The 25,685-nt window shown below is 39.7% G+C and overlaps 1 protein-coding gene across 3 annotated transcripts in view; it reads right to left on the reverse strand.

The window, feature by feature from the left end:
- Spats2l (spermatogenesis associated serine rich 2 like) overlaps positions 1-25,685 on the reverse strand; it is a 160,152-nt gene that overhangs the window by 68,873 nt on the left and 65,594 nt on the right. For 2 of the 3 annotated variants that reach the window (XM_048345014.1, XM_048345013.1), the window contains exon 3: positions 11,918-11,978. In XM_048345014.1, the coding sequence (XP_048200971.1) occupies positions 11,918-11,956 (39 nt within the window). In that variant the 5' untranslated portion in view covers positions 11,957-11,978. Of the gene's footprint in view, positions 1-11,917; positions 11,979-24,512; positions 24,536-25,685 lie in introns of those variants that run through there. The other variant, XM_048345015.1, reaches the window with a different exon arrangement.

Below are 25,685 nucleotides of genomic sequence, written 5' to 3' on the forward strand. Positions count from 1 at the left end.
AGTGTGTTAAAGTTTGCTTTGGGGCTTAAAAAATGTAGGAAGCTTTAGAGCTTCTCTGATGGGACTGAGATAGAAATTGGCTGCGATGAGTGAACAAACGTTGAATAGGCCTGAAGGTCCACTAATGCTGAGCAGCACAGATTTGTCATGGAGCCAGTTGGTATGCATGGCTTATCCCTGCAATTCTTAACAAGCAGGAGCAGAGAAAAGGAATGCCCCAAGGTTACAAACTGTAAAAAACACACTGGTAGGTCTTAGGGCTCAGAGGTAAGGTCAGTGTTTGTTTACTAAGGTAACTGATAAATATATCTGACATCTAGAAAGGGGTTGGGTGGGAAGCTAGGAAGAAGCAGAGATGAAAGAGGCTACTAAGAACAAAAAGAGATGGTTAAAAAGAATGAGAGAGTCTCATGGTAAGAAGGACATGGCTAGACCAGAGAAGGGATGGTAGACCCTGCCAATCCTCAAGTTGCTTTCTGGTGTATAAGAACATGATCTCTTTTCTATACACCAGTCTTTAGCTTATTAACGAACTAAAGCAGTTCCTAGTTTGGGAACCCATAAATGCAGAGCCATTTGGTCAGCCTTAGGAAATGGAACGCCATTCTCTGTCCCTCCCTTGGAAGGCTGAGGGCAGCCCTGACAATACCTATTGCGTGTAGCATTACAAAGGCCGCAGTTTCAGCCCTCGGATAATCCTGATCTTCACTTGACCTTGGAGCTTGCAGGTAGCTTATTCAAATTGTCTGTTTACTGCTAATCTTCACATCCTGTTTTCAGGAAGTCACAGATTCTAGGATTGTTCCCCCCACTGTGGTGCCCTTATCTCTTAAAGATGGCTACGTTGGGGGCTGGGAATATGGCCTAGTCACAAGAGTGCTTGCCTCATAAACATGAAGCCCTGGGTTCGATTCCCCAGCACCACATATATACAAAAGGCCAGAAGTGGCTCTGTGGCTCAAGTGGCAGAGTGCTAGCCTTGAGCAAAAAGAAGCCAGGAACAGTTCTTAGGCCCTGATTTCAAGCCCCAGGACTGGCAAAAAATAAAAAGAAAAAAGATGGCTACCTTGTTTTCTGCAGGTACTCTGTTTGATAATGAATAAATGCTTTGTTCATGAGACCCTCTTCATCTGTTGCTGGAGTGAGGCAGCAGGTCCCCTGGTACCCCGAAACCAGTTCCATGGTCTGGTCTCCATCTTTGCTTTGCTCCAGGCCTTGCTCCTGGCTGCAGCACGACAAGGTGCTTGTGACGATTTGCAACACCCTAGACTTTCATCTTTATGGTGTAAACATGCCTTCAGCAATTTTTCATAAGCCATGATTTCAAAAGTTTACATCAGGTCAAGTTTTTCAGGTCAAGTGTTTCTGTTAAAATGCAGTTCGGTAAATGAAGCATACTGCTCTGGATTAGACTATTGGACCAAGGCTTGTTTTGGTGGGGCCCCTTTTGTCCATTAGAGTTGTTCAAAATACCACTAGTACTTTAAGGAGCCACGTTAATGACTTGCTTATTAACTCTCCTTAGATTGTTTCCATGACAAGTGAACCCTGTTCTGTACTTGGGCAATGACTAACACAAAGTTAGTATTTCTACATTCACTTTGGTAAAATTTCAGTATTTAAGTTCTGATTTATCAATCCAGTTGATGGTCATCATTCGAAAACTTGCATCTAGAAATGGGGGAATGCATTAGCTCTTTTTTCCAATTTTGTATTTTTCAAAATTTGCTGGTATCTTCTATACTGAAGAACATGTGCTGCTTCAGTTTTATATAGGACGGAGCTAAGTAGTTGATTTGAAATTTAATAGGCCACAGCCAAGTACAGAGGATGGAGAATCACCACAAGAACTTCCCCTAGAATTGATATTGATCTTTCCATTCATGTTCCTTTGTTTTGTCACTTGAGTCCATCATGATGAACAGTCTCTGAAGCAGGACCATTATAAGTGACAAGTCCTCTTCCTGATCTTCTTTGGAATAGTGCAGGAAGATAGATGTTTGTAGGCTGTGATAAAAGAAGTAATGATGCTTTGCCATTTGTAAGGGGGACTAATCCTACTGAATCTAAAATCCTGGGAGTCCTGAGGACTAAAAGTAATCTAAACTGAGGATCAAAGCTGAGCAGCATTAAGTATTCTAGACAGAGTGCATGATACAAGTATAAATGGAGAGGACTGAATAACATGGGAAAGCTGGTCCAGGGTGGTTGGAGCATCATGTGTTAAAAGGAAGGAGATTTCAGAAGAAGCAATCAAAGTAGTTAATGCCCTGCAAGCCATGCTTTTTTTTTTTTTTAACTCAGGGAAGGGATATATTTGTGCATTTAAGAAGGTCATTCTGGCTTTGTTATGAATGAGTTGGAGATCTGATGGGTGCCAGTCAGAGAGAAAATGGACCAAGATGGGGCAGCGAGAGAAACACTCATAATTATTTGAGAGGAAGCAATTGATTTGTGGTTAACTAGATGAAAGGAATGAGGCAGATGAAATATTGTGAATGGATGGCTGCCAGATTTTTGGTTTGAGGTTCTATGTGGCTAGTGGGGTAGTTTCCTGAGAAAGGATTTACAATGGAAACAGAGCACTGTGCTTGAGGGGGAACCTAGCCTTACTCTTCGCAAGGCCTGGGAGACACCCATATCCATACATCTAGAAAGTAGTTGAATCTGTAAATCCAGAGCCCTAAGAAAGAACTGAGCCAGAGATTCAGACACTGTCAGGATCTAACAGTGAGCTTTAAACCAGGCTGTCAACTGATGGACTTTAAAAATATTTCCACACAAGGGCTTCCTGGACAATCCAATCTGACAGCCATATGTAAGAGATAAAATGGCAACCACAGACTGCTAAGAGCGACTGGGCAAGAAAAAGAAAAGATGGTACAAGACAGTTCTTAGGTATAACTGCTCCCCTCTCAACTAATCTATTGGTTACCACTGGTCTTCCATAGCTGTCCATTATTTATACAATATCCTAATTTTAAAGTTATCTCTGTAGTTTAGAACACTATAACATTTTAAATAGCAAAACCATTCGAGAGGGTATTCCCTCTCTTGTGGATAGTATTCCAGTTATCTTCTTTTGTATAAAACAGCCCCCATCTTTGTGGCCTAGAACAACAGTGAAGTTGTTTTCACCATTTTGTGGGCCAGGAAATCAAGAGGTTTTGGCTAAGTCTGCACTTATTTTAACAAGGTAGATGGTGGGGAGAAGTGCTAGGACAGTTGGAGGCTGGCTGGGCAGTTCTCCCTCTTCATGGACTCTCATTGTTCCACATGATCTCTTGATGGGAGAGTCTGGCCTTCCTCATAGCATGGTCAGGCTGTTTCCATGCGCTAAGAGCTCTAAGCAATATCCCAATTAATGAGGAAAACACAGAATAATCAGTTTGGGGAAGCTACTTGCTCACTACTATCATTGCCAGCCAGCTATGAGAGCTTCCTAGTTAAAAGGGGAGGGTCACAGACTCCATTTCCTCAGGGGAGATTATTATACTCATTTTTGGGACTACATCTTTGCAGCCTTAACTGTTTAAAGATAACAAAAGTAATAAGCCACTTTCATATATTCTGTGTCTATACTTTGTCAAGACAAAAAGCAAACTAATTATCAATTGTTGAAACACTAAATGAAAACTGATAGTTTATTTTAACTATAACTTTTTAATTCTTAGAAATAAACTGGATAGGTTGATTTGTACAGCAAGAGATACTCAAATGGACTTTCTGTCTTTCTAGAGTAATGATAAAATTAAAGTATCTTCAGTCTTTTAATTAAGTCCACAATCAATTATCAGTTTTCCATATCAGACTTTCCATCTTCTATTTGAAACTTGTAGGATTTAAGATACACACACACACACACACACACACACTCCTATTGGTAGCTGTCTATCTAATCTACATTGAGATAATTGATGCCATGTTTTGCTACCTAGCATATATGCAGTAGATGTCTGCATTTCTCTATAGTTGTTTTTGATTCTTCTTCCTATTTTCTGTTACCAGTTACACTTGTACATAGTTTTAGGAGAAGCAACCCCCCCCCCAGGTCTATTAGGACTTGGATAAATATTCTGTCTGCTTACTATCTCTGTTGAATAGCCTCAGTGCTGAAGATTTAAAAAAAAAGGAATGTTATTTTCACAATATATTTCATTTTTGGTATTTTAATTACAGTAAAAAAGCAAGACACTTTTTATTATCTTCTGTTTCTAACAAGATATTCAGTAAATCTTTCTTTATTTGGAATTTAAAGTCTCCATTTGGGGGAAAATGGTAATTATTGATATCTATTCTTTGTGTATATGTTGTTCATTCACAGAACCTTTTAGATAAAGAGTACTATAAAGATATATAAGACATTATTCCCCTTTAATCAATACTAGAATTGGAAAGTTAATTACCTTCTAGTTAATACCAAAATAAGGAAGTTAACCTAATCTCTAAATGCTATTAACGTTGGATATTTTCACTGTGCTGTGCATGGAAAGCAGGAACCCCCTTCTTTGAGAGGAATTTATGTGTTCACACACATACCACGTTTAATTTTGTAGGCTTGGGAAATTTTAAACAAAAGGTAAACTGGTTTATATCTCTTGTCAACTGATTGAGCACATCTTGTTTTCTCTGTACTTTTGTTATTCCTCTAACAATTGGAAAACGAATGACTGGTCAGTTGTGAGGAAATGGCACATACAGGCAAAGTAGTTTTTAATAATAATATAGGCATCTAGAGTTTGGTGGCTCACACCTATAATCCTACTCAGGAGGCTGAGATCTGAGGGTCACAGTTCAAAACCAGGCTGGGCAGGAAAGTCCATGAGCCTCTTATCTCCAACTTAAAAATACAAATGCAGAGCTGTGGATCAATGGTGGAACATAGGCCTTGAGCAAAAAAGCTCAGAGACAGCTTTTAGGCCCTGAGTTCAAGCCCTAGGACCAGCATGCACGTGCACGAATAATACAAGCATATTTAAGCACTGAGTCGATCTGCCTATCTGTCTGCCTACATACTCTGTGTGACAGATTCTCAGCGTACAAGGTCAGGAGAAAACAAACCATTGCTGAAGCACTGTTATTTATCTGTAAAACTGGATAATTTAATATAAAAGATCATTGTGAGAAATAACTAGAATGTTTGTAAAGTATCTATTAATTCCAAGGGACTGCCACTAGAGGTTACTTTTTCCTACCTCAAAAGGATTTCATTTGTGACATGTTCTTGTATTCTTTAGCATTAACCATCTATCTTCTGTATATGTCTCAGCCATGGTGCAAGAGGGACTATATATGATGACAAATGGGGAGAGGAAAGTCTAGGGGGAGAAAAAGCAGGACAGAAAAACTGTGCATTCCAATCATATGGTTTGGAAACGCAATGTAATGCTAATCCTGCACTTGTAAATTTCTTCTTATCCCCTGTAACTGAAGCTGACATTTCCATTTATTCATTCAGTTCCTTTAGACTCCTTGTCAAATCTCTTCTAGTTGCCAAGCAACAATAATAGCAGTTCTGTACATAAGCATTTTTAAGCAATAACTATTGTCAATGTTTCTCCTTTCTTTGAAAGGGTAATGTAATGACCCTTTCCTGTGAGAAAATGACAAGAACTGGTCCACAGTGAAATCTGAAGGCTGAGTAGCTGGTGTTTTTGCAATTTGAATCCAAGGTTGGACTAAATGAGCTGAACTACTCCTGAAAAATTATGAAGGTATCTTTTTTCCCCCAAGCTTGCCATGGTTTGGTCTTTTATAACAACTGTATATCAGCAAAATTCACCCTAAATCTCATGACAAGAGTTCTCTACTAAATGAAGTTAATATTTCAAAGGCACACACTAACAAGTTTATTTTGCACTCTCTCTGATCCTACTAAAATTTCTATAATCAAACACTTGGGTTTTTCTGACTGTATTCTACTCCATATAAAGATCTGAATGATATTTTAATACTTTGTAAACCACAAATCACAGTGACACGAAAAATAATAAAATAGGATATGTGTATTATAAAATAACCAAGCATCTGCTGCCTCCTCCCACCCCCCATTGTAGACAGGCTCCTGGCCACAAACATGAACATCCTCATTCTTGTGAAGTACAGAAATGCAGATAACAACCAGCATAGTCAAGGGTGGTTCTTCCAACCATGCTTCATTTTAATGATTCTAAACAACTACTGTTTAGAATGCAATTTACCTCTGTAACTCTAAAGGCCACTTACAATAAGCAGCACAGCTCAGCAAGGGTAGTATAGATGGAGCTACTCCTAATTTCCATATCATCATATTATATAGGAGCAATTATTTTTTGTGAGGTTCAGCAATAGCTATATAAGCTTGAAAAAGTTAAGTCCACTTTCATGTTCTATCATTTGAGCTTTCCTTCTCTTCCCCAATCTTGGCTCCAAACAAAATGTTAGCTAGAGCTCCTTTTCCCACTCTGTAATGATAAAATAACCAGATGGGCTCTCCCAGATCCTTTATAGCTGATACTGTTAAGAGCTCAAATAGCATTTCCAAACTTAGTATGGGATTTAATGATTCTGTGAGGTTGGTTTTGTAATCATGTCCAATCTACTGACAAGGAAACTGAGGACCAGAAAAGTTAAGTGCTCAAGTTGCTCAACTAGTAATTGGGACCTAATAGCCCGTTTCTGTGTCCAAAGAACATGTGCTTTCTATAACCTTACCTCAAGGGAACCATTCTCCCAGGGAATGGGGTACCCTACTGTGGCTTAGGGTTCAATCATCACTGTTATGAGATTCCCCCCACAGATGGACAGCTAATAAGTTTTATTTGTCTTAATTTTTTAAAGGATGCCTTTTATTTTCCAACACCAAACTTCATTGCTGCATTGAATCCAATTTAAACTGATTCACAATAATGCATGAAAAACATCTGTTAAACATTCTATTTTGTCTATACTATTTCTAATAACCCTTTCCTATTTTGTTGACAATCACATTTAAAAATCTGTAAATCTATTTAGCTTGGTACCCAAGTGTTTCAAGTGAAAAATAATCTCATAGTTGCTATTGACTAATTCATTTATGAGTTTCTGTTTAATTTCTTTTTTTTTAAAAAGCTACCTCATTTAGAGAAAAAGCAGTAAAAAGTGAATTATTTCCTAAACTTAATAATTCTAGCCCTAAATTTTTGTTATGATAACTCCCTTAATAAAGTAACATTTGGGGATTTATTAATAAAATAATATTCTGGTGCAGCAAAATCTGACTGGGTTACTCACCTAACAATTTCATTTGTTATTGTGAAACTGACCTGAGACCACTTATGTTTGATAATTTTCTCACAAAGATGCTACTTTTCTGCAGAACTTAGGTCACCAACCTAAGTTCCTGTTTTTAGAAGCAATTTAAAACATGCTTTAATAGAAAAGAGAGTAGTAAAATGAGGTGAAATTTCCATTAACCTGCATTTCCCTTTTCAAGAAGATGAGATTGTACAGAATATCATGAATGGGAAATTCAGTCTCTAAAGAACTTAAATATTTAAGTAGGAGTGTTAGTTCATCCACGATCTATTCTTTTCTCTCATTCTTAACTGTGAAGTCAACTATGAGTTAAACCCAAGGATAAAATAAGACCCAGTCTCTACCCTCAAGAAACACCCAGTCTTACACTGGGAGATAGACAACTAACAATTTTATATGACAGGGAATAACAGCTGTTCTGTAACATGCAGAAAGCCACAGGGAATGTTAAGAAAGAGCAGAGGAAGGGAAAGTAATTTGGGCAGGGCAGAAGGAAAAAGGGGTCTGAGCAGGTTCCTGAAAGGAACATTGGGTGGAATCAGATCTCTGAAGAGGACATCTTACACAGAAAGCACTGTTGCAATGGCACCAAGGGAAACATGCTCATGGTCAGGATAATGGGACTGAAGATGTGTGGAGAGCTGGCAGCAGTTGACAGTGTAAAAGAAGATAAAGGTCCAGTAATGGAGATGTGTGTGTGTGTGTGTGTGTGTGTGTGTGTGTGTGTGTGTGTGACCTAAGAGAAGGAGCATTAATTCCAATCCAGTTTACATCCTTATACTTGTGATCCAGCAATATACAGGTCTTTTCAACTAAAACTCACAGTATCTATTGTAAGTTTCATTTGTCTTGAGCATTAAACTTCATTAGCTCTCCCTTTAGGCTAAAGGTTTCATCGTGGACAAAAATTGCTTCCACACGATAGCACCCACTCCTATTCAATCCACCTGATCAAGGATCTACTAGAGATAAATGAAGGACTCATTTATCTTCAGTGTTTATTTGTTTGAAGACAGGGCCTCTCTCTGTAGCCCAGACTGGCCTCAAATTCTCTACAGAGCCTAGACAGGCTTTGAATTCAGTCTTCCTGTCTCAAAATCCCAAATATTGGGATCATAGGCACATATCATCATTCCTAGTTTTCATCCATAAGATTTGTATTATTTAAGTTCCCATGGCACTCAATTAGTTACCAAATCCAAAAGACTATATAGATCTGTTTTCTAATCTCCAAGAGCTTTTAATTTAAGACATAACAGTTGTTATTATTCTTAATTTTCAGAACTGAAATGTCACTGCTTTGCGTGACAGATTGAGAGACAAACTAATCATAAAAAGGCCATAAAAGCTAATAACTAAAGAAAGTATAGTAAAAATAAATCAATTCAGAATTATAAATGATCAGAATTTTCAGCTGCCTATTATGGTTCTCTTTATTGAGTTCAGAAACCTATTAACTATTTGACATGGGAAGATAGAACTCATTAATTGAGTTAGGGAGTTCTACTTTCATTGTCAACCAGATTCACAATATTTACCAAAAGAAACCCCATCATCCTTCCTCAAAATACCAAAAATACTGACAACATTTTGGTAAGTTACTAAAGTTCAAGACTAAAACATCTACTGTTACTCTATTATTTTTTTTTTTAAGATAAGGTCTCACTATGTAGCCCAAGGTGAAGTTGAATTCAATATCCTCCTAATTCAGCTTCCTGTGTGACACCATACCCACCTCTACTGTTGATCTTCACCTAGATAACTGGCAGTGCTCATGGTGAGCACTGGTAGCTAAGGCAAGGCATAGAACCTTCACACCAATTCACTGTCATCTGTGTGCTGAAAGATCCACTTATCTCCTCTTACTAGTTCCATGCCACCTCTGTATTCAATAAGATATTCTAATGTTGACTATTCAGCTTACCATATATGTCTGTCCACTAGCTGTACTTCTCAAGGAACAATTGCTAAAAGTCTAATTTTTTATTAAGTGCTTTCCTTCTCACAGCCCACCACGAGAAGCTGTTCAATCTATCCATCAACAGACAGTAAGTGGAAAGGGCCCAGGCTCTGGTCTGCCCCGTGGTACTCAACCTAGCTTCTCACTTGGATGTATGACTATGAATCAGGGAGACGGAGCCATGATAGCAAAGGGGTACATCTGTCAGTTGTTGTTTTACTCAATGATCAATAAGCTAAAAAGTAGTTTACACTAAAATGAATACATGAAATGCATTATGGAACACAGTGAAAGTATTTGCATCCGTTTTTAAGACCACACATACGCCTCCCCCCAAACTGGAAGTGGGTTTGGATGATGTCCTCAAAGCCTTGAGATAAGAAGTCTGTATCATGTCCAGGAGCATCTGTGGGGCAAACTCTGAGAAGCAGGTGTACAGTGAGTGGGAAGGGCATAGACTTTGGTATTGGGTACCACTGAGTCCAAATCCCTGGTTCTGCACATTGTCCAGTCTGATTTTGGAACAAGTTAAGTTAAACCTCAAGCCTCAGTGTGCTCATGAAACAAAGTAACTGAAGATTTACATATAGTAGAATCACTGATAGATAAAGCTAGGATAAATATCTTAAAAATACCTTGGTCTATGTTATTCTGCTTACAACAGCTTGCTTTTGCCCTGGAAATAGAGCTCTTTGTAGCCCCTTCATGGTTTAAACCTATTGATACACAGACTCCTTCAGTGGTCTGGTGAAAGTCTTGGGGACCTTCTTAGAATAATGTGTTAAAATTCATGACATAAAATGCATATAATTATAAAGAAAACCACCTACTGAAATATAATTTGATATTAATGGAAAACAAATTTATGCTACATAAGATACGTGCTTCTCTATTAACACATCCCATCACACAATACAGCATCAGGTTTTAGAATTACAGTAATTTTGAAGAAGTAAACCAGTAATACATCAGAATGCCCATATCAAATGTAACTGGAGATGAAAACACTCATGGGTTCTAGTTTGTCAAAGTCACAGAGCTCACTACTACTACTACTAATACTAGTGGGTTTATTTTTCTTCTTTGCTCACATTCATGACTGAAGGAAATGCTAGAGTTCCATTAGATGTCAGTCATGACTGTTTAAAAATGTACATTTGTAAGATAAGAATGTATTTGTTCCCATTCTAATACAAAGCTGTTGATCCTCCCCATGGTCCCTTGAAGAGCAGTGGGCCTGGGTGAAGTAGTACTCTCCAACCTCAGCTCTCATCAACTGCCCTCTGCCCCCACCCCCACCCCCATGACACTGGCCACTTGTTCCTCAAATACAGACAGCCTTGTCCATCTTAAGTATCATGTTTGCTTTTCTCTCTTTCTGGAGTTCCCTGCCCTCAGATATTTTCATGGTTTTTTTTTTTCTTTTCTCATCACCTGTGATCTCATCTTGAATATCACCTGCTATGAGACTGCTTCTCTATAAAATCAAGTAGCCACCCCTCTTCCCATCACAGTCACCAACCATGTTTTTCTCCCAGTCATCACTGTTGGAAATGACTGTGCTCATATATGTGTTTGGGGGTTTTATTTTCTGCTTCTTTGCCCTAAACGTGAGCTTTGTAGGAACAGGAACCTCAGCTATATGTTCACTGCCAAACTGCTGGCATCCAGAAGAGATCTGAGTTGCACATATCTGTGCAGCGGTGAAAGAAAATGTAACAAGTACTCTGTAAGTATTACTTCTCTCATCTTTGGCTCTGTATTTTTGGTACAGTGTAGATACAAAGAGATGAGAGACAAACTCTCACCATTAAGTGGTTGGCAGTCAGTGGAGGCCATGGGTGGTCCTCAGGGAGGTGGCATGAATATGGGCTAACCTAGGCTCCTGGCCAGGCTCTAATGTTCAGCTGAGTGACCACGGGTAAAGCATTTCTAGGGTCTTGATTTCTATGATGCCAGGAGAATGCTGAGTTAGACAGACCATCTCCAAGGTCATGGCTAAGATAAAACAGAATAAAGTAGCCTATCAGCAAGAGAGGGGTGCTGACCCTAAGTAGAAGAAGCTTCCCGAACCAAAAAGGGACCTGATCAGTCTCCAACAAATGAGAAGGGAAGATTTTCTTTCTTTCTTTCTTTTTAACCTTCAGGCCTTTATTCTAAAACATGAAGGGCCACGTGGTAGGAGGGAAGATTTTCTGTGTTGAGAACTCTCAAGGAAAAGTGGCCCAGTAGGTGAAGCACTGACTCTCTAGATGAGACCATTTCTGGAGAGGTAAATATAATCCCCAGCTGTCACATGCAACCCGGTGAGATGGCTTATAAGGGCCACTGTCTGAGTTGATATCCCATTTCTGTTCTCTATTTGTTATACAGGCTCAGCAAAATCACTTCACTTCTTTGTTTCTTAATTTCCATCTCTATACAATGGAACAAAAATAGTATTGACCTCATGAGGTTGTGATCAAGAGTATATGAGAAAACAAATGTAATAATTCACATACAGATGGTAAATGCAATTTAGGATTATGTTCAGTAGATTACCAGTGAGACAAACTTACTGTGTATCTGACTAAACCATTTTTCCTTTGTCCACTGTAACTGAGTTTTTAACCAGCACCAGCTAGAGTGTGTGTTACCCAGGTTGGAGTTGTTTTGTGGCTAGCATATATAACTTGATCTTACCTTTTCCTTGACATTCACATGAGTATTGAGTTCAGCCATCTTGCTTCTAGTAGAACAAACCCTGGAAAAAGAGGACAAAATGATTTAGGTTTCAAAATTCATTGCTCAGTGTATTATTATTGTGTTCTCTTTCCAACACGGTAAATAATTTCATTCAGTTATAATCATGAATACTACTTTATAATACAAAAAGTATTTTCAAGTGAAGCATTTGACTTAGTTATATGCAAAGCATGTTATGAGATCCCTGGGAAAAAAATTAAAAATATCTTGTATTCCTACTGTATTCACATGGAAAATTGACAAAGACAAATGGGAATATACCCAAAGGATTTCTTCTTATCACGTAAAAGAGGAAGGCGGTCAAACACAGTGGGAGGAGGAAAACTGCTTGTTTTAACTAAGCATTTTCATGGCAATCTTCATCATCCCAACGTCTACCAGCCCCCAGGTAACCACACTATGTTATTTCCCGAATGGATTTAACTATATCAAGCACCTCAGGGGAAAACAGCACAAATGGTTTGGGTGTAAGCATGAGAAACACTGTTCTCTTATTTTACTTTTAGAATTCTGTCACTTCAGCTCCCATTCTTTTCATCTCAGCTCATTTACTTTCTGACTCTTCTAGCTAACACTGCCACTTGCTTGTCTTACTTTCCATTCTCCTCTATCTCAGTAATTCTTTCTTGTGCTTGTATTGGGGCTTAAAGTCAGGGGGCAGGGCACTGTCCCTTAGCTTTTTTGTTCAAGCCTGGTACTCTGCCATTTGAGCCACAGTCCCACTTCAGGCTTTTTGCTAGTTAATTGGAGATAAGAGTTTTGGATTTTTCTGCTTGAGCTGGCTTTGAACTGTGATTCTCAGATCTTAGCTAGGATCAATGGGCATGAACCATTAGCAGTGGATGCTTCTAGGACTTGAGACTGGGACTGAACTCAGGGACCATGCTTGCAACTCAAATTCTTGACTACTTAAGCCACATCCCCAGGCCCCTTATCCTTTTGTTTTTTTGTTTTGTGGTTAGTCTTGAACTAACTTTGCTAGGGCCACCCTTGGACTGTGATTCTCCTGCCTCTCTTTTCCAATTAGCTGGGTCCACAGGCATGTATCCTCACTCCCAGATTTTGCACTAGCCAGCATGTTTTGAACAACTCTCTGGACCAACACGTAGGTGCCATCCTGTACTTTTTTGTGTGTGTAATGGTCTTGGAGCTTGAACTCGGGGCCTGGGAACTGCTGCTGAGCTTTTTTGCTCAAGGCTAACACTCTACCACTTGAGCCACAACTCTACTTCTGGCTTTTTTGGTGTGTAATTGGAGGTAAGAATCTCACAGACTTTCTTGCCCAGGCTGGCTTTAAACCATGATCCTCAAGTCTCAGCCCCCTATAAAGCTAGAATTATAGGTGTGAGCCAGCTGCACCAGTCACCCTGTAATTTTAAAAAGCATAAATTCATGATCTCCAATTTCAATTAACACTTATTACTGCCAATAATTCTTCGGTAATCTGCCAAAGGTCAAGTATTATGAGATGGCCTTATTCTGAGATATATAGACCTAACATCAAGCCATAGTAGTTTTCTTTTTCTTTCTCTCATCTGGTCAAATTCCTTCACCATTATTATAGAAAACATATCTTATGTCTTTAATAGTTTAGTCTTTTATTTTCAATGATACTGTCACTTGAACTCAGAGACTTATGTTTGTTTGTTCAGCTTGCTTGTTCACAGCTACTGCTCTACTACTTGAGCCACATCTCCAGCCTGGCTTTCTGCTGGTTAATTAGAGATGGAAATGCATGAATATTTCTGTCTGGGCTAGCACTGAACCATGATCCTCCAGATCTCAGATTAGTAGCTAGGATTATAGAGGCGAGCCACATCTTCACCCAACAGTTCCAGTCTTCTTGAGATGAAAATTAAATGCATGACATATATGTGTGAACAAATTAGTTCAGAAATTGACAGCCAGTCTGGCCAAGATATCATCAATATATTCTCCATTTGCATGTTAAATGCTTTTTGTCAATCAAATACTACTGAAATACATTCTTGCATTCTTTCTACTACTACTATAATACAGTTTCTTTTTCTCTAAAGATGATACAGGTTAGGAACCATTTAAATAAATTCTCTATTTCTTCCCACTATTTTGTTTTGTTTTGAGACAAGCCAGGATAGAATCACAACGTTTTTTTTTTTGTTTGTTTGTTTTGTTTTGTTTTGTTTTTGGCCAGTCCTGGGCCTTGGATTCGGGGCCTGAGCACTGTCCCTGGCTTCCTTTTTGCTCAAGGGTAGCACTCTGCCGCTTGAGCCACAGCACCACTTCTGGCCGGTTTTTTTTCTGTATATGTGGTGCTGGGGAATCAAACCCAGGGCCTCATGTATACGAGGCAAGCTCTCTTGCCACTAGGCCATATCCCCAGCCCATAATCACAACGTTTTGAGGCATATTTCTATACCATCCAGTATGGGCTTGAACTATGTAGCCCAAGCTGTCTGGCCTCAAACTTGAAACTTCCTACTTTTGCCTGTGAGTGCTGATATTACAGATATACATCACCACCACACCTGACTTTCCAATTCTTTTCTGTTAAACCTAGGCCTTAAAGATAGATTTAGATTCATAAGCTGATTTTTTTGCTGATTTTAGGATAAAACCTTGATAACATCAAACTGTACTATTGCTCCCACTATCCTTAAATCGGAAACCACATAGACAACAAGATTTTATTCTCAGAAGTTTCTAAATAGTACTGCCACGGACACAGGTTTGGGCACACAACCAAACAGTGCCAGCCCATTGAAAACACTTCACTTTTCTGCCACTTAGAAGATTTGGCATATAGAAGAAAGTAAATATACTAGCTAGCAAATAATATCTGAATTTTATTCTCATTTACTCTGGGCCCCTAAAAGTAACTAGTAAAAGATACATTTATTTTCTGATTATCTCTAATAATGGACAGAAATGTCGACATAGGAACAAATGATTGGGAATTTCTGCTCAAAATCTATGGGTAAGAAGTAAAACCTTATCACAATGCCTTCAAGATGCCTAGAATCATATCTGCAGACATCTGGAGGGTAGATTTCCTTATCCAAATGAAAGTTCCAGCATTATATGAACGTATATCATATATACATTGATTTTTTAGTATGACTAATATATGGATAGGGGAAGGGAGGGCTCCCTATGGAGCTATAAGAATTGAGCAGTGACAGAGTTAGGTGTGACCTATAATCTCAACACTTGAGAGGTTGACATAGGAGGATTGTGAGTTCAAGGGCAACCTGGACCACATAGTAAGACCCTGTCTCAAAAATCAAAACCAGGGGCTGGGAATATGGCCTAGTGGCAAGAGTGCTTGCCTCCTACACATGAAGCTCTCGGTTCGATTCCCCAGCACCACATATATAGAAAACGGCCAGAAGTGGTGCTGTGGCTCAAGTGGCAGAGTGCTAGCCTTGAGCAAAAAGAAGCCAGGGACAGTGCTCAGGCCCTGAGTCCAAGGCCCAGGACTGGCAAAAAAAAAAAAAAAAAAAAAAAAAAAAAATCAAAACCAAGCCAGGCGCTGTAAATCCTAGCTACTTAGGAGGCTGAGATTTGAGAATCATAGTTGAGACCTACCAGAGCAGGAAAGTCTGTGAGACGCTTATCTCCAGTAAATTACTCAGAAAAAGGCAGAAGTGTGCTACGACTCAAATGGTAGAGCATTAACCTTGAGCACAAAGAGGCTCAGGGACAGCGCCCAAGCACTAAGTTCAAGCCCCAGGACCAAAAAAAAACAAAAAACAAAAAAAACAAAGTACTCACTGCCTTACGTATATAACTGTAACCCTTCTATACATCATCTTGAAAATAAAATAAAAATTTTAAAAATCACACTTCCTCCCCCCTCAAAAAAAAGAAGAGAAAAGAATTACACAGTGGCAAATGGTTTTCGCACTATTTGTTAGGATGGGCCTGTGGGCCACAAAAGCCCACCAGCTGTACTGTACCAGCTGAATTTTATCAACACATCCAATTTGGCCATTACAGATGTGTGAAAACTGGTAGAAAAAGTTTTTCTCCACGTTTGCATTTGGGCTTTGATGTCTAGAATTTGGGAATGCAGCACTTTCAAAGCTGAAGTGTTACAATCCACAGAGGAATCAGAGAGGCAGTCTACTGTGCAGACATTTCTGAGGTCTGGGGAAGTGGCAGCACAGGGTGGTAAGCTACATTTATTTATTCATAAGATAAAATGCGTGTGCACGCGTGCATGCAAACACCTCTTGACAATTCTCTTTCTCTTTGACCTGAAAGCCTTAACTCAAAGGAAGACTCTTTTTTAGTACCAATGCCAATAAGATTAACCACAGTGTGTGTGTGTGTGTGTGTGTGTGTGTGTGTGTGTGTGTGTGTGTGTGTGTGTGGTGTCAGATACAAGGATAGACAAGTTAATATGAGTTTCTCAGAAGCAAAGATAAAAATAATTGTAGGGAACTTTTCTTTGTCCATTTTATGTTCCATTCTTTTCCGCATGGAAGGCTGCCTGCAGGGCTCTTCTCTCCACGTGGATTCTGACACCTTTTCCAAATCCTGGCCAGAGTACAACAGAGTGTTGGGAAACTGGCTGTGGCTCCAGTTAAGGAAACTAGTTGAAGAGCTATTATCTAAACAGCTGAGAAACTTGCTTTCTTCTAAAGAATTAGGAATGTAAGTGGTTAGGTGTGAAGTTGGGTTCTGCTGATAAGACAAATGCCAGGGAGAGTGCACCAGAGGGGGTGCATGAAGCAGTGTGCCTGCACTTGTTCAGCGTGTGCATCTTCTGACTGGCACGGGCCCCTCAGCCCACCTCATACCCACATGGCCTCAGCTGCTTATTACGTTTCAGAGCAGACTCCTTCCTGGCCCCTATGAAAATGCAGTGCCATGCCACTATGTATTGGGGAATCTGGGCTCTACTATGAACTGGGTCTGGCCAGTAAACTCCATTTCTATCGACTGTTTAGACAGTTAAAGAACTTCTCCTCCAGGAAGCACAGCTACACCAGATTCTACATGTCAAGTCCTGGATTCAGCAACATGAAACCCCAGCCCTCCAAGCTGTAGACATGGAGCTTAGCCTGAGGAACCTTTAGTGATGTCATCTTTAGGTCCCACAGTGAGTGACAGATGTTTGGGGACAACAGTTTCATATTTCCCTCAGATTACTCATCAAGTCTGTTAATATGTGTTGATGCCAGACATGATTCAGTAGGCATTTCTTTTTTTTGGGGGGGGGGGAGTTGTTCTGTGCTAAGGCTCATGAACTTGTGCTTGTTAGGCAAGTGCTCTACCATTTGAGCCATCCCCTCAAACCATTTTTACTTTGCTTATTTTTTGATAGGTTCTTGCTTTGCACAGGGCTGGCACTGGATTGCAAGTATACCCTCCTTAGTTAGAATTACAAGTATAGACCACTTGGTTTTGGGAAAAGGTTCTCCCTAACATTTTTGCTTGGACTGGCCTTTAATTTCAATCTTCCTATGTCTGCCTCCTGCACAGCTGGTATTTCAGGCATGAGCTACCATGACTGGCTCAGTGCTCATTCCTTAACTAAACTGATGACAAGAGTTTTCAGTATACAAGAAAGGTACAGGGATCTCTGACATTTTGAGAAAGAGCCTAGTTTCTAATCCTTATTATCACTTGAGTCTATTATTGGAACAAATCAATTACTAAGACCTAATTATAGTCATGAATTGCATACAAATTTTGGTCAATGACAGGCTGCAGACATGGGGTGTGTGTACATATACATTATGATGTATACACAAGTATGAATTTACCCAATGTCATATTTCTTAGGATGTGTCCACATTGTTAAGTGACACCACTATATTCAAATCTATGGATATATGTTCCATGTCAATCTACTAATCAGTCTGAAAACAAGATATCCCCCAAATAAGCACAACATTTTAAAAAAACTTATGTACTATGATTTGTTTCTTTAAGATTATAATTCAGATTTCAGAAGTAGCATACAAATATATGCAAATATCATATTTTACATATATCCTAGAGAAAAACAAAGATCAAGAGAATTGTTAAAACTTGCTAGGCAACTATATCAATCATCAAGAAAAAAGTCATCATTTTAATATATCATTTCTACACTTCTCCCAGGTAAAATTAATAAAACACAACACAGCTACCACCAATCATCTCAGGTACCAGGTTACATCAAAGTAAACTACTCACTGAACAAAGAAGTTTTTTACTATGCATTAATGCCAGTGGCAAGATTTATTAGCTTTTTTTTTTTTTTTTTTGGCCAGTCTTGGGGCTTGGACTCAGGGCCTGAGCATTGTCCCTGGCTTCTTTTTTGCTCAAGGCTAGCACTGCCACTTGAGCCACAGCGCCACTTCTGGCCATTTTCTGTATATGTGGTGCTGGGGAATCGAACCCAGGGCCTCTTGTATACGAGGCAGGCACTCTTGCCACTAGGCCATATCCCCAGCCCCAATTTATTAGCTTATAAATAAAGATAAACATGACTATGAGATTCTAACATGTAAATTTTTTTCAGCACTTCTAATTGGTACAATTAATGAAATTTACATGTATGACAATTTGATCAATTATCAAACTCCCAAGTACAAAAAGACATATTTACCTTTCTCCTTAAATCCTACTAAACTTGGAAAGTTAGAACAATGCACTTTGTGATTTTTCCTCTCAGTTTTCCCTCCTGTGGAAGCGGGAGCTAATAAGGTTTCACTTTTGCTTCTGGAAACCACAATAGCTCAGGTTCACTTTCTTGTTCTCAGTTATTACATCACTGTTTAATTTGGATTTAGGAAGCCATAGGGAAGATGGAAGAGGAATTTCAAAATAATGAATTTTTTAAATCATTTTTTGAGGCAGTATGCCCCATGATATATAAAAATATTTTTAAAAACCCTACTGTATATTTGGCTTGTATTAAATACTTTACTGTAATGTACGCTCAAAGGGGAAGAAAAATGAAGACTGTCAGAATTTATGACTTAAGAGTAGGGAAATGACCTGGTTGGTACAAGATGGGGGTCCATTTGACTTTCTGGCTACCATCAGAACCAACTGAGGAACTTTGAAAAGAAGAGCTTTCTGGACCCCAATGTCAATTGGGGAGAGAAAAAGGTTGTGATTGGCACCAGCAACTCTCCAGGTCACTTTTCCTATAAAACCAGCATGGAGTGGGCTGTGCTGGATGGTAAAATATCCTCTAGATTTTGTAGAGTACATACATAAAACAAAAAGAAATCAAACTGTGTCATTAATCTTTTTACACTGATTATGTGTTGAAACCATGGTAGTTGATAGATTAGGTGAAACAAATGAGATATTAATTTCATGTGATTCTTTTTACTTTCTAAAATGCAAGTGCTAGAAAATTAACAATTTGCATGTGTGGATCATACTACATTTCTGTTGGAAAGGGCTGCCTTGGAGTAGTGATTCTTGAAGTAGGTTCCTAGAAAAACAGCCTCAGCATTGCCTGGGAACTTGTTAAAAATGCAAACAACTTGCCTCTCACTAGGAAAAGAGAATCAGGAGCTCTAGAGGTGGGTGCAGTGTAGCTGAATGCCCACTGGCTAAATCATATAGAAGTATTCTCTATGATTCTACCTCCTACACACAACAAACACATTCTTACAGAAGCCTGGGTGGATAAGTGGGAGGTCATTTACCTATAAATGATATCATTAACTATACTTTTACTGATATATTATTAATTATCATTAGCATGTTTATGGAGAACATACAATGTGACAGATACTCTGGTCTCTACACATTTTGCATTCAACCCTCACAACATTATGAAGTAGAAATTATGATAATCCTCTTTCTATGCTGGTTACAAGTGAGGCACAAAAACATTTTGTCATGTTAGGTCCCACAGGAAGTAGCAGAGCCAGGACCCAAACCCATGAAGAGTGACTGAAGCCCATGGTCATTGTGCTAATAATTCCTCAAGACATCATAAATACATCATGAGGCTAATGGCCTATGAACTGAAGGAAGAACTCACTCAACAAAGAAATATGTCTCCTCTGAGGGTCCTACCTGCCCTTTTAGCCCACTAGGCCAGCATGTGATGTGCATGGGTGGGGCATATGAACTACACAGCAAATCTTTCTCAGGTTTAGCCTTTCTCAGGAATGGACAGGCAGGCACTTATTACAAAGAGATGGTTGTTGCACTTTTGTTGCCTGCTTTGGGGTGAGAATGTGAAGGGATGTGTTTAGTTGGGTGTTTGCTAGGTGCTGTGATGCTGCTTTGGTGCGGGGGGTGGGGTGGGGAGTGTGTCCTAAAAACGTTTTTTCATTACAAATTAATTGAAATGTGTTTGTACCTGGCTTTGGTGTAACTTGACAGTGGCACTGATCACATAGACTCTGAGATATTTTCTCATGGCTGCCTCCCAGGGGAAGTGTATATAGGAAGCCAATAAGGTGACATGATTTGAAAAGCAGCAAGAAGCCTCTCAGCCGAAATGGCGTCCAACTGTCTCCTAGAGCATGGACTTAAGAGACATCTGCATCCTTATTTAGTTTAGGGCATAGGTCAAGGTGCAAGATCACAGACTGATTTACTGCAGACTCCTACTGCCACCAGTTATTAGCCCCTCAAAGACCCAGTGCTCTGAGAAAATAGGGAAGGAGAATGGGCATAGGGTTTGACAGGGAAAGTTGAGAAGCTGACACCTCTCTGTACTGGCAGCTTTTATCCTGATGGGCTACTGTCTGAACTATGGACTCTAAGTCTCTCGCTGTGGGAGTAAGAGGTAGGAGTGAATGACCTGATGTCCTCCATAGGTCTTGGGTATTAAAGTCTGTAAAAGACTGGGAGTTGATGGGAACACTTAGCTGTCCCACAGTACAGGAAGCTAAACATTCACCTTAAAGTAAATTTTTTTTGAAAGTATGGATGCTGTTTCTGAGGTACTAGGGTATTTCTCTATATAGATGACGTTTAAGCTAGTTAACAGACAATCTTCTAGTGCCCTGGGCACTTTTGGGGTACTTGCATGCCAGCTGAAGAGGAAAATAGTTATCTTTCTAAAAGACTGAGATTGTGCTGGGTGCAGTTGGTGCACGCCTGAAATCCTAGCTGAGGCAGAAAAGTCTTGTAGACTTTATCTCCAAAACAGCCAGCAAAAAAAGGTCGAGCTGGAGACATAGCTTGAGTGGTAGAATGCCAGCTGAACAAGTATAAGGCCCTGAGTTCAAATTCCACTACTCCCTACCAAAAAAAAAATCTTACAATTGTCTAAATTTAGTGGTGAAGAGGTTTTCTGTTGCTGAATTTTTCAGTTGCTGAATCTTTTCTCGTGTTTAGGTGCCCTCTTCCTTTTTCCTCAACCATGGCCTTGTAATTACTGAGGTCCCTAATATTCCAAATACTTTAGATCTTTTGCTTTTTCCCCTGTGGTTTAATTCCCATAGGAAAAATTTCTTTCGACATTGTTTTTCATAAAAGCTAAGACTTTTTACAGTGTAGCTATATTTTAATTTTAATAAAAATTTAAGTTTAATAAAAGCTCTTGTGTGGCATCTTGTTCCTTAGAGAAAAGGTGTTTTAATAAATTAGGTATAAGGACACAAAAGCAATGAATGAGAATAGTATCTGAACTTTGAATTTCTTATGGAGACACTTAGCCGTTTTTAAATTGGAGAAAATAAATCTCAAGGTTGCATTTTTATTCAAAGATTCTCCAATGTACTCAACCCTCCGTAAGCACTGAACAGCATTTTAAGGGCAAATGTCGGAAGAAAATGTTCACATTTAAAAGCTTTGGCTCAGGCTCTTTTGAAAAGCAGGGGTTAGCCTTTGGTTCAGAAATGTCACTGCCTACTAAGTTCTTTGGTGGGGGGGGGAAGAAAATTGAATGTTTTATTTAAACAGGTCATTAACAGTCAATACTTATTTGAAAAGGCCTGCTTTCAGGGACAGATAAAAGCTTCCAATCACTTAGAATATCATTTGAGTGGATCTGGGGCAAGATGTGCTGATACAAAGTTTAGACCTTTAAGGGAGAACATCTTCACTCAAGGGCTGGGTGTTATGTGGGCGGCAGGGCCCTTGCATTGTGAATGCTGTACATACAGAGATGGCAGGCAGGACAAAGCACACTCCATGGCAGGTCCAGCTTTGAATTTTCCATTTTAGTACTGACAAATGCTTATGCATGAAGATTAACCATTTTTGCATAAAGTGCCAAACCACTTCCCCACTGCAGCAGAATGCAAATGGGAGCAAAAGAGCAAAGGACAGCGAAAATAAAACGCAGCAGATCTCAGACAGTGCAAGCATGGGGAAGTGGGAGGGGGCACGCATGGCGAGCTCCATTAGCATTCATCTATGGCATGGATTTTCTATTTAATTTGAAATTATTTGATTTCATAGGTCTCTGACGACTGGAGAATATAAATAAATGCCTTTTTCTAAAAGTGACCTGACAGTGGCTCCTATAAAGATCCACTTTTGATTGCTAGGTTTTAAAGCAAACATGTGTTTCCATAGAGATGCGGGTGACCTGGGCCTGGTACAAGTACCCACTTGTATCAGCAATTCAATTATACTCAGTTCTTTTAAGACACGATGATGTAAGCTCAAGTCTTTAAAATATGCCCATGCTCAGAGATGCCTCAGAAAGGTGAAGTGGCCAGTGAAGCTGAGAAGCAGAAAAGAGGCTCAGAAGAATAAATTCCGCCCTCTCCAAGCATGCAATAATAGGCTGTCTCCTTGAAGATCATACTGGCTTGCTTCCACTAACCCCACTGCCTGCGGAGAAAATACCAAGCTGCAGGGAGATTTAGACAATCGATTTTTACATAGTTCCTTATACCCCAGAGCACCAAAACCCATGACCACCATTCCCCAAATGCTGGAGAAAAAATTCCATGCTCTCTTTTCTTTTTTCCTTCCTTCCTTCCTTCCTTCCTTCCTTCCTTCCTTCCTTCCTTCCTTCCTTCCTTCCTTCCCTCCTTCCTCTCTCTCTCCCTTCCTTCCTTCCTTCCTTCCTTCCTTCCTTCCTTCCTTCCTTCCTTCCTTTCTTTCTTTCTTTTCTTTCTTGCCTTCCTTTCTTTCTTTCCCATCTTTTATTTCTCATCTTTTTTCTTTCTTTTTTTTTTTTTTTTTGCCAGTCCTGGGGCTTGGACTCAGAGGCTGAGCACTGTCCCTGGCTTCTTTCTGCTCAAGGCTAGCACTCTACTACTACTTGAGCCAAAGCACCACTTCTGGCTTTTACTATATATGTGGTGCTGAGGAATTGAATCCAGGGCTTCATGTATACGAGGCAAGCACTCTTGCCACTAGGCCATATTCCCAGCCCCATCTTTCCCATCTTTTCAACTGGCTATGGGTAAATTCCTACAAATGGGCAACATTTCTCCATATTATTTGACCAGCATTCATTTATTACTGACAATGTACCATGCATGGTAGAGAATGCTGCTAGCAGTTAAAGCTAATCCTTAACTAAACTCATACTTTTTAAAGTGCTTTTCTTTTTTTTACTAGTATTTTATTTTGTTGTAAGAGTGATGTACATAAGTAAAGTAATGAGTACATTTCTTCTCAGTGTTACCTCCTCCTTTGTTTCCTCCCACTTTTCCCTCCCCCATAAAGTACTACTCTGTGTTTCTCTGTATTAACTCACTTTATTCTCTCAATAGCCCTATAGAGTATGCACTTTTATTCTCATCATTGTCCTTTTATAACAAAAAAGTATGGAGAGGTAAGCAATTCAAGTTCCACAGCTATTAAGTGACTGAGCAAAGATCTGAACTTGGATCTCCTGGCTTCAGAGCTCTTGTTCCTAAGAAGCATACAGATACATGATGGCGGCAGTATGGTCTCAAAAAAGGGAGGAAGGAAGGAAATCAGATGACGAGGTGAGGAGAAAATGAGAGTTGGAACTGACCTGGTTCAAGGTTCTTGGCAGAACAGCACTGGGATGTGGTCTGCACAGGTGGAGAGTATATCTCTGAGACTGAGCACATGAAAGGTTAAAGGCAGGCTGGCTCTTAAAGGGTATGGGGCTGGATGCTTTTTTAAAACCTTTTTTTACAGTATCCTTTTTATAGTCATCACCAAGGAAAATATGATTGGGGATCATCCTGATAACTCTACATTGGTAAAGAAATTCCCAAATAGGCCTTGCAAACAAAACTTATATGTTTATGGTTAACTCTGGGAGGCAGGCTTGGTTGTCACTGAATAAACACCCATTATCTATTCAGAGCATGTTCCAGTTTCAAAACCTCTCTAGTCCAACGAAGTCACAACAGTACTTATTCATGAAGTCAGAATTCTCTTAATAAACATTTAATGATTTTTCTCAAAGTAGCTCAGAAAGTCAGGTTCTTCCTACTTCCTTGAAATGTCACTGAATAAATCTGAATAAAGCAGTATATGAATACTACTCAGGACATACAGGAGGGAAATACCAGGGGGCTAAGGCATAGCCTGGGTATCCAACAGGAGCTAACTCACCAGTGATGCCCACCGCCATGTCTCTGCCCCCCACCCATCTCTACTTTTCCGAAACTCCCCAGCATCACAACCCCTCACTCACTTTGTAAGGTTTCCTGGTAGTCCAGATCAGGGACCCCAGTGCATGGTCCCCGGCTACTGGCTTTCTCCACAGCCGGATGCACTCTGTTTCTCCAACTAGCCACCTTTATCACCTTGCTCTTCCAGTGACCAACAAGTACTTTGCATTAGTGACGCAGGTGGGGCCAGAAGCTGGGTTGTGGCAGGATCTTAGGTGTGGCTGAGTAATCAGCAAGGCACTGGTGGCAGCACCCACCTGAGACTCAGAGTACCTCATTTCCTGATGGTTTTCTGTTTTGTTTTTATTTTTGAACTTCTCAGTGTTTTTGCCTTCAGGCTTTCATTAGTGAATGTCCAGTTCTTCGATCTTCTTACCCCGGGGAAGGCAAAGCTGTTAAAACTGAACTTGTAACCTTTACACTGACTGCTGTAGAGGCTGCAAGACAGTCTAGGCTGGGACTGCAGCCATCATTCCAAAGGTCAATTTCTGGGTATGGTTGTCTGCTAAGGGCTTCTCATCTTCCAGTGACACTAGTACTGACATAATAATCAATTAGCAAACATTTCTGGCACTGCTTCCTGAAGTGATTCAGCTCTAAAGCCTGTTCCTGATTCTAGACCCAACTGAAAGCATCTGTTAGCTAATTCTGTACTCAACAAAGACATATAGACCATAAGGGGTATATCGGTCTATTAGGGGGTCACTCTCCCACCCAGAGGAGAAAAGCTGCCTCAGTGAGGTTCTTTCAGTCTTCAGTGAAAAGCTTACAAGAGGATCCTGGAGTGGTGTTGAGTCTGAGTTGAGAGGACTTCTTGCCTGTGAGATCTGATCTACCTCCAGATGAGTTACTTCTATATATGTTGCCAGCTTGCTGACTTTTTTTTTGGAAAACTATTATGTCCTACAGGTTCTTGGACTCTTTATCTTTTGGATCTGGCCTTACTTGGTCCCAAAGCAGTACCTTTCAGAAAAGTCTGTATGGAAAGATCTCTATCACCATCAGAGAGAGAGAGAAATCCCCATTTCTGATATGCAGATTCTTATGCTAAAAATAATAAAGATACTTTACAAGACTTCTGTTCTTATGAGTTTGAGAATCTGAGCACGTTACTTCCCTATGTCTTCACTTCCTCAACAGTAACTTGTGGATAGTAACAGTAGCTACCTTGTAGGGTGGTGGTGCAATTGAATTGT

Source organism: Perognathus longimembris, chromosome 4, assembly GCF_023159225.1.
Source record: "Perognathus longimembris pacificus isolate PPM17 chromosome 4, ASM2315922v1, whole genome shotgun sequence".
Lineage (NCBI taxonomy): Eukaryota > Metazoa > Chordata > Mammalia > Rodentia > Heteromyidae > Perognathus > Perognathus longimembris.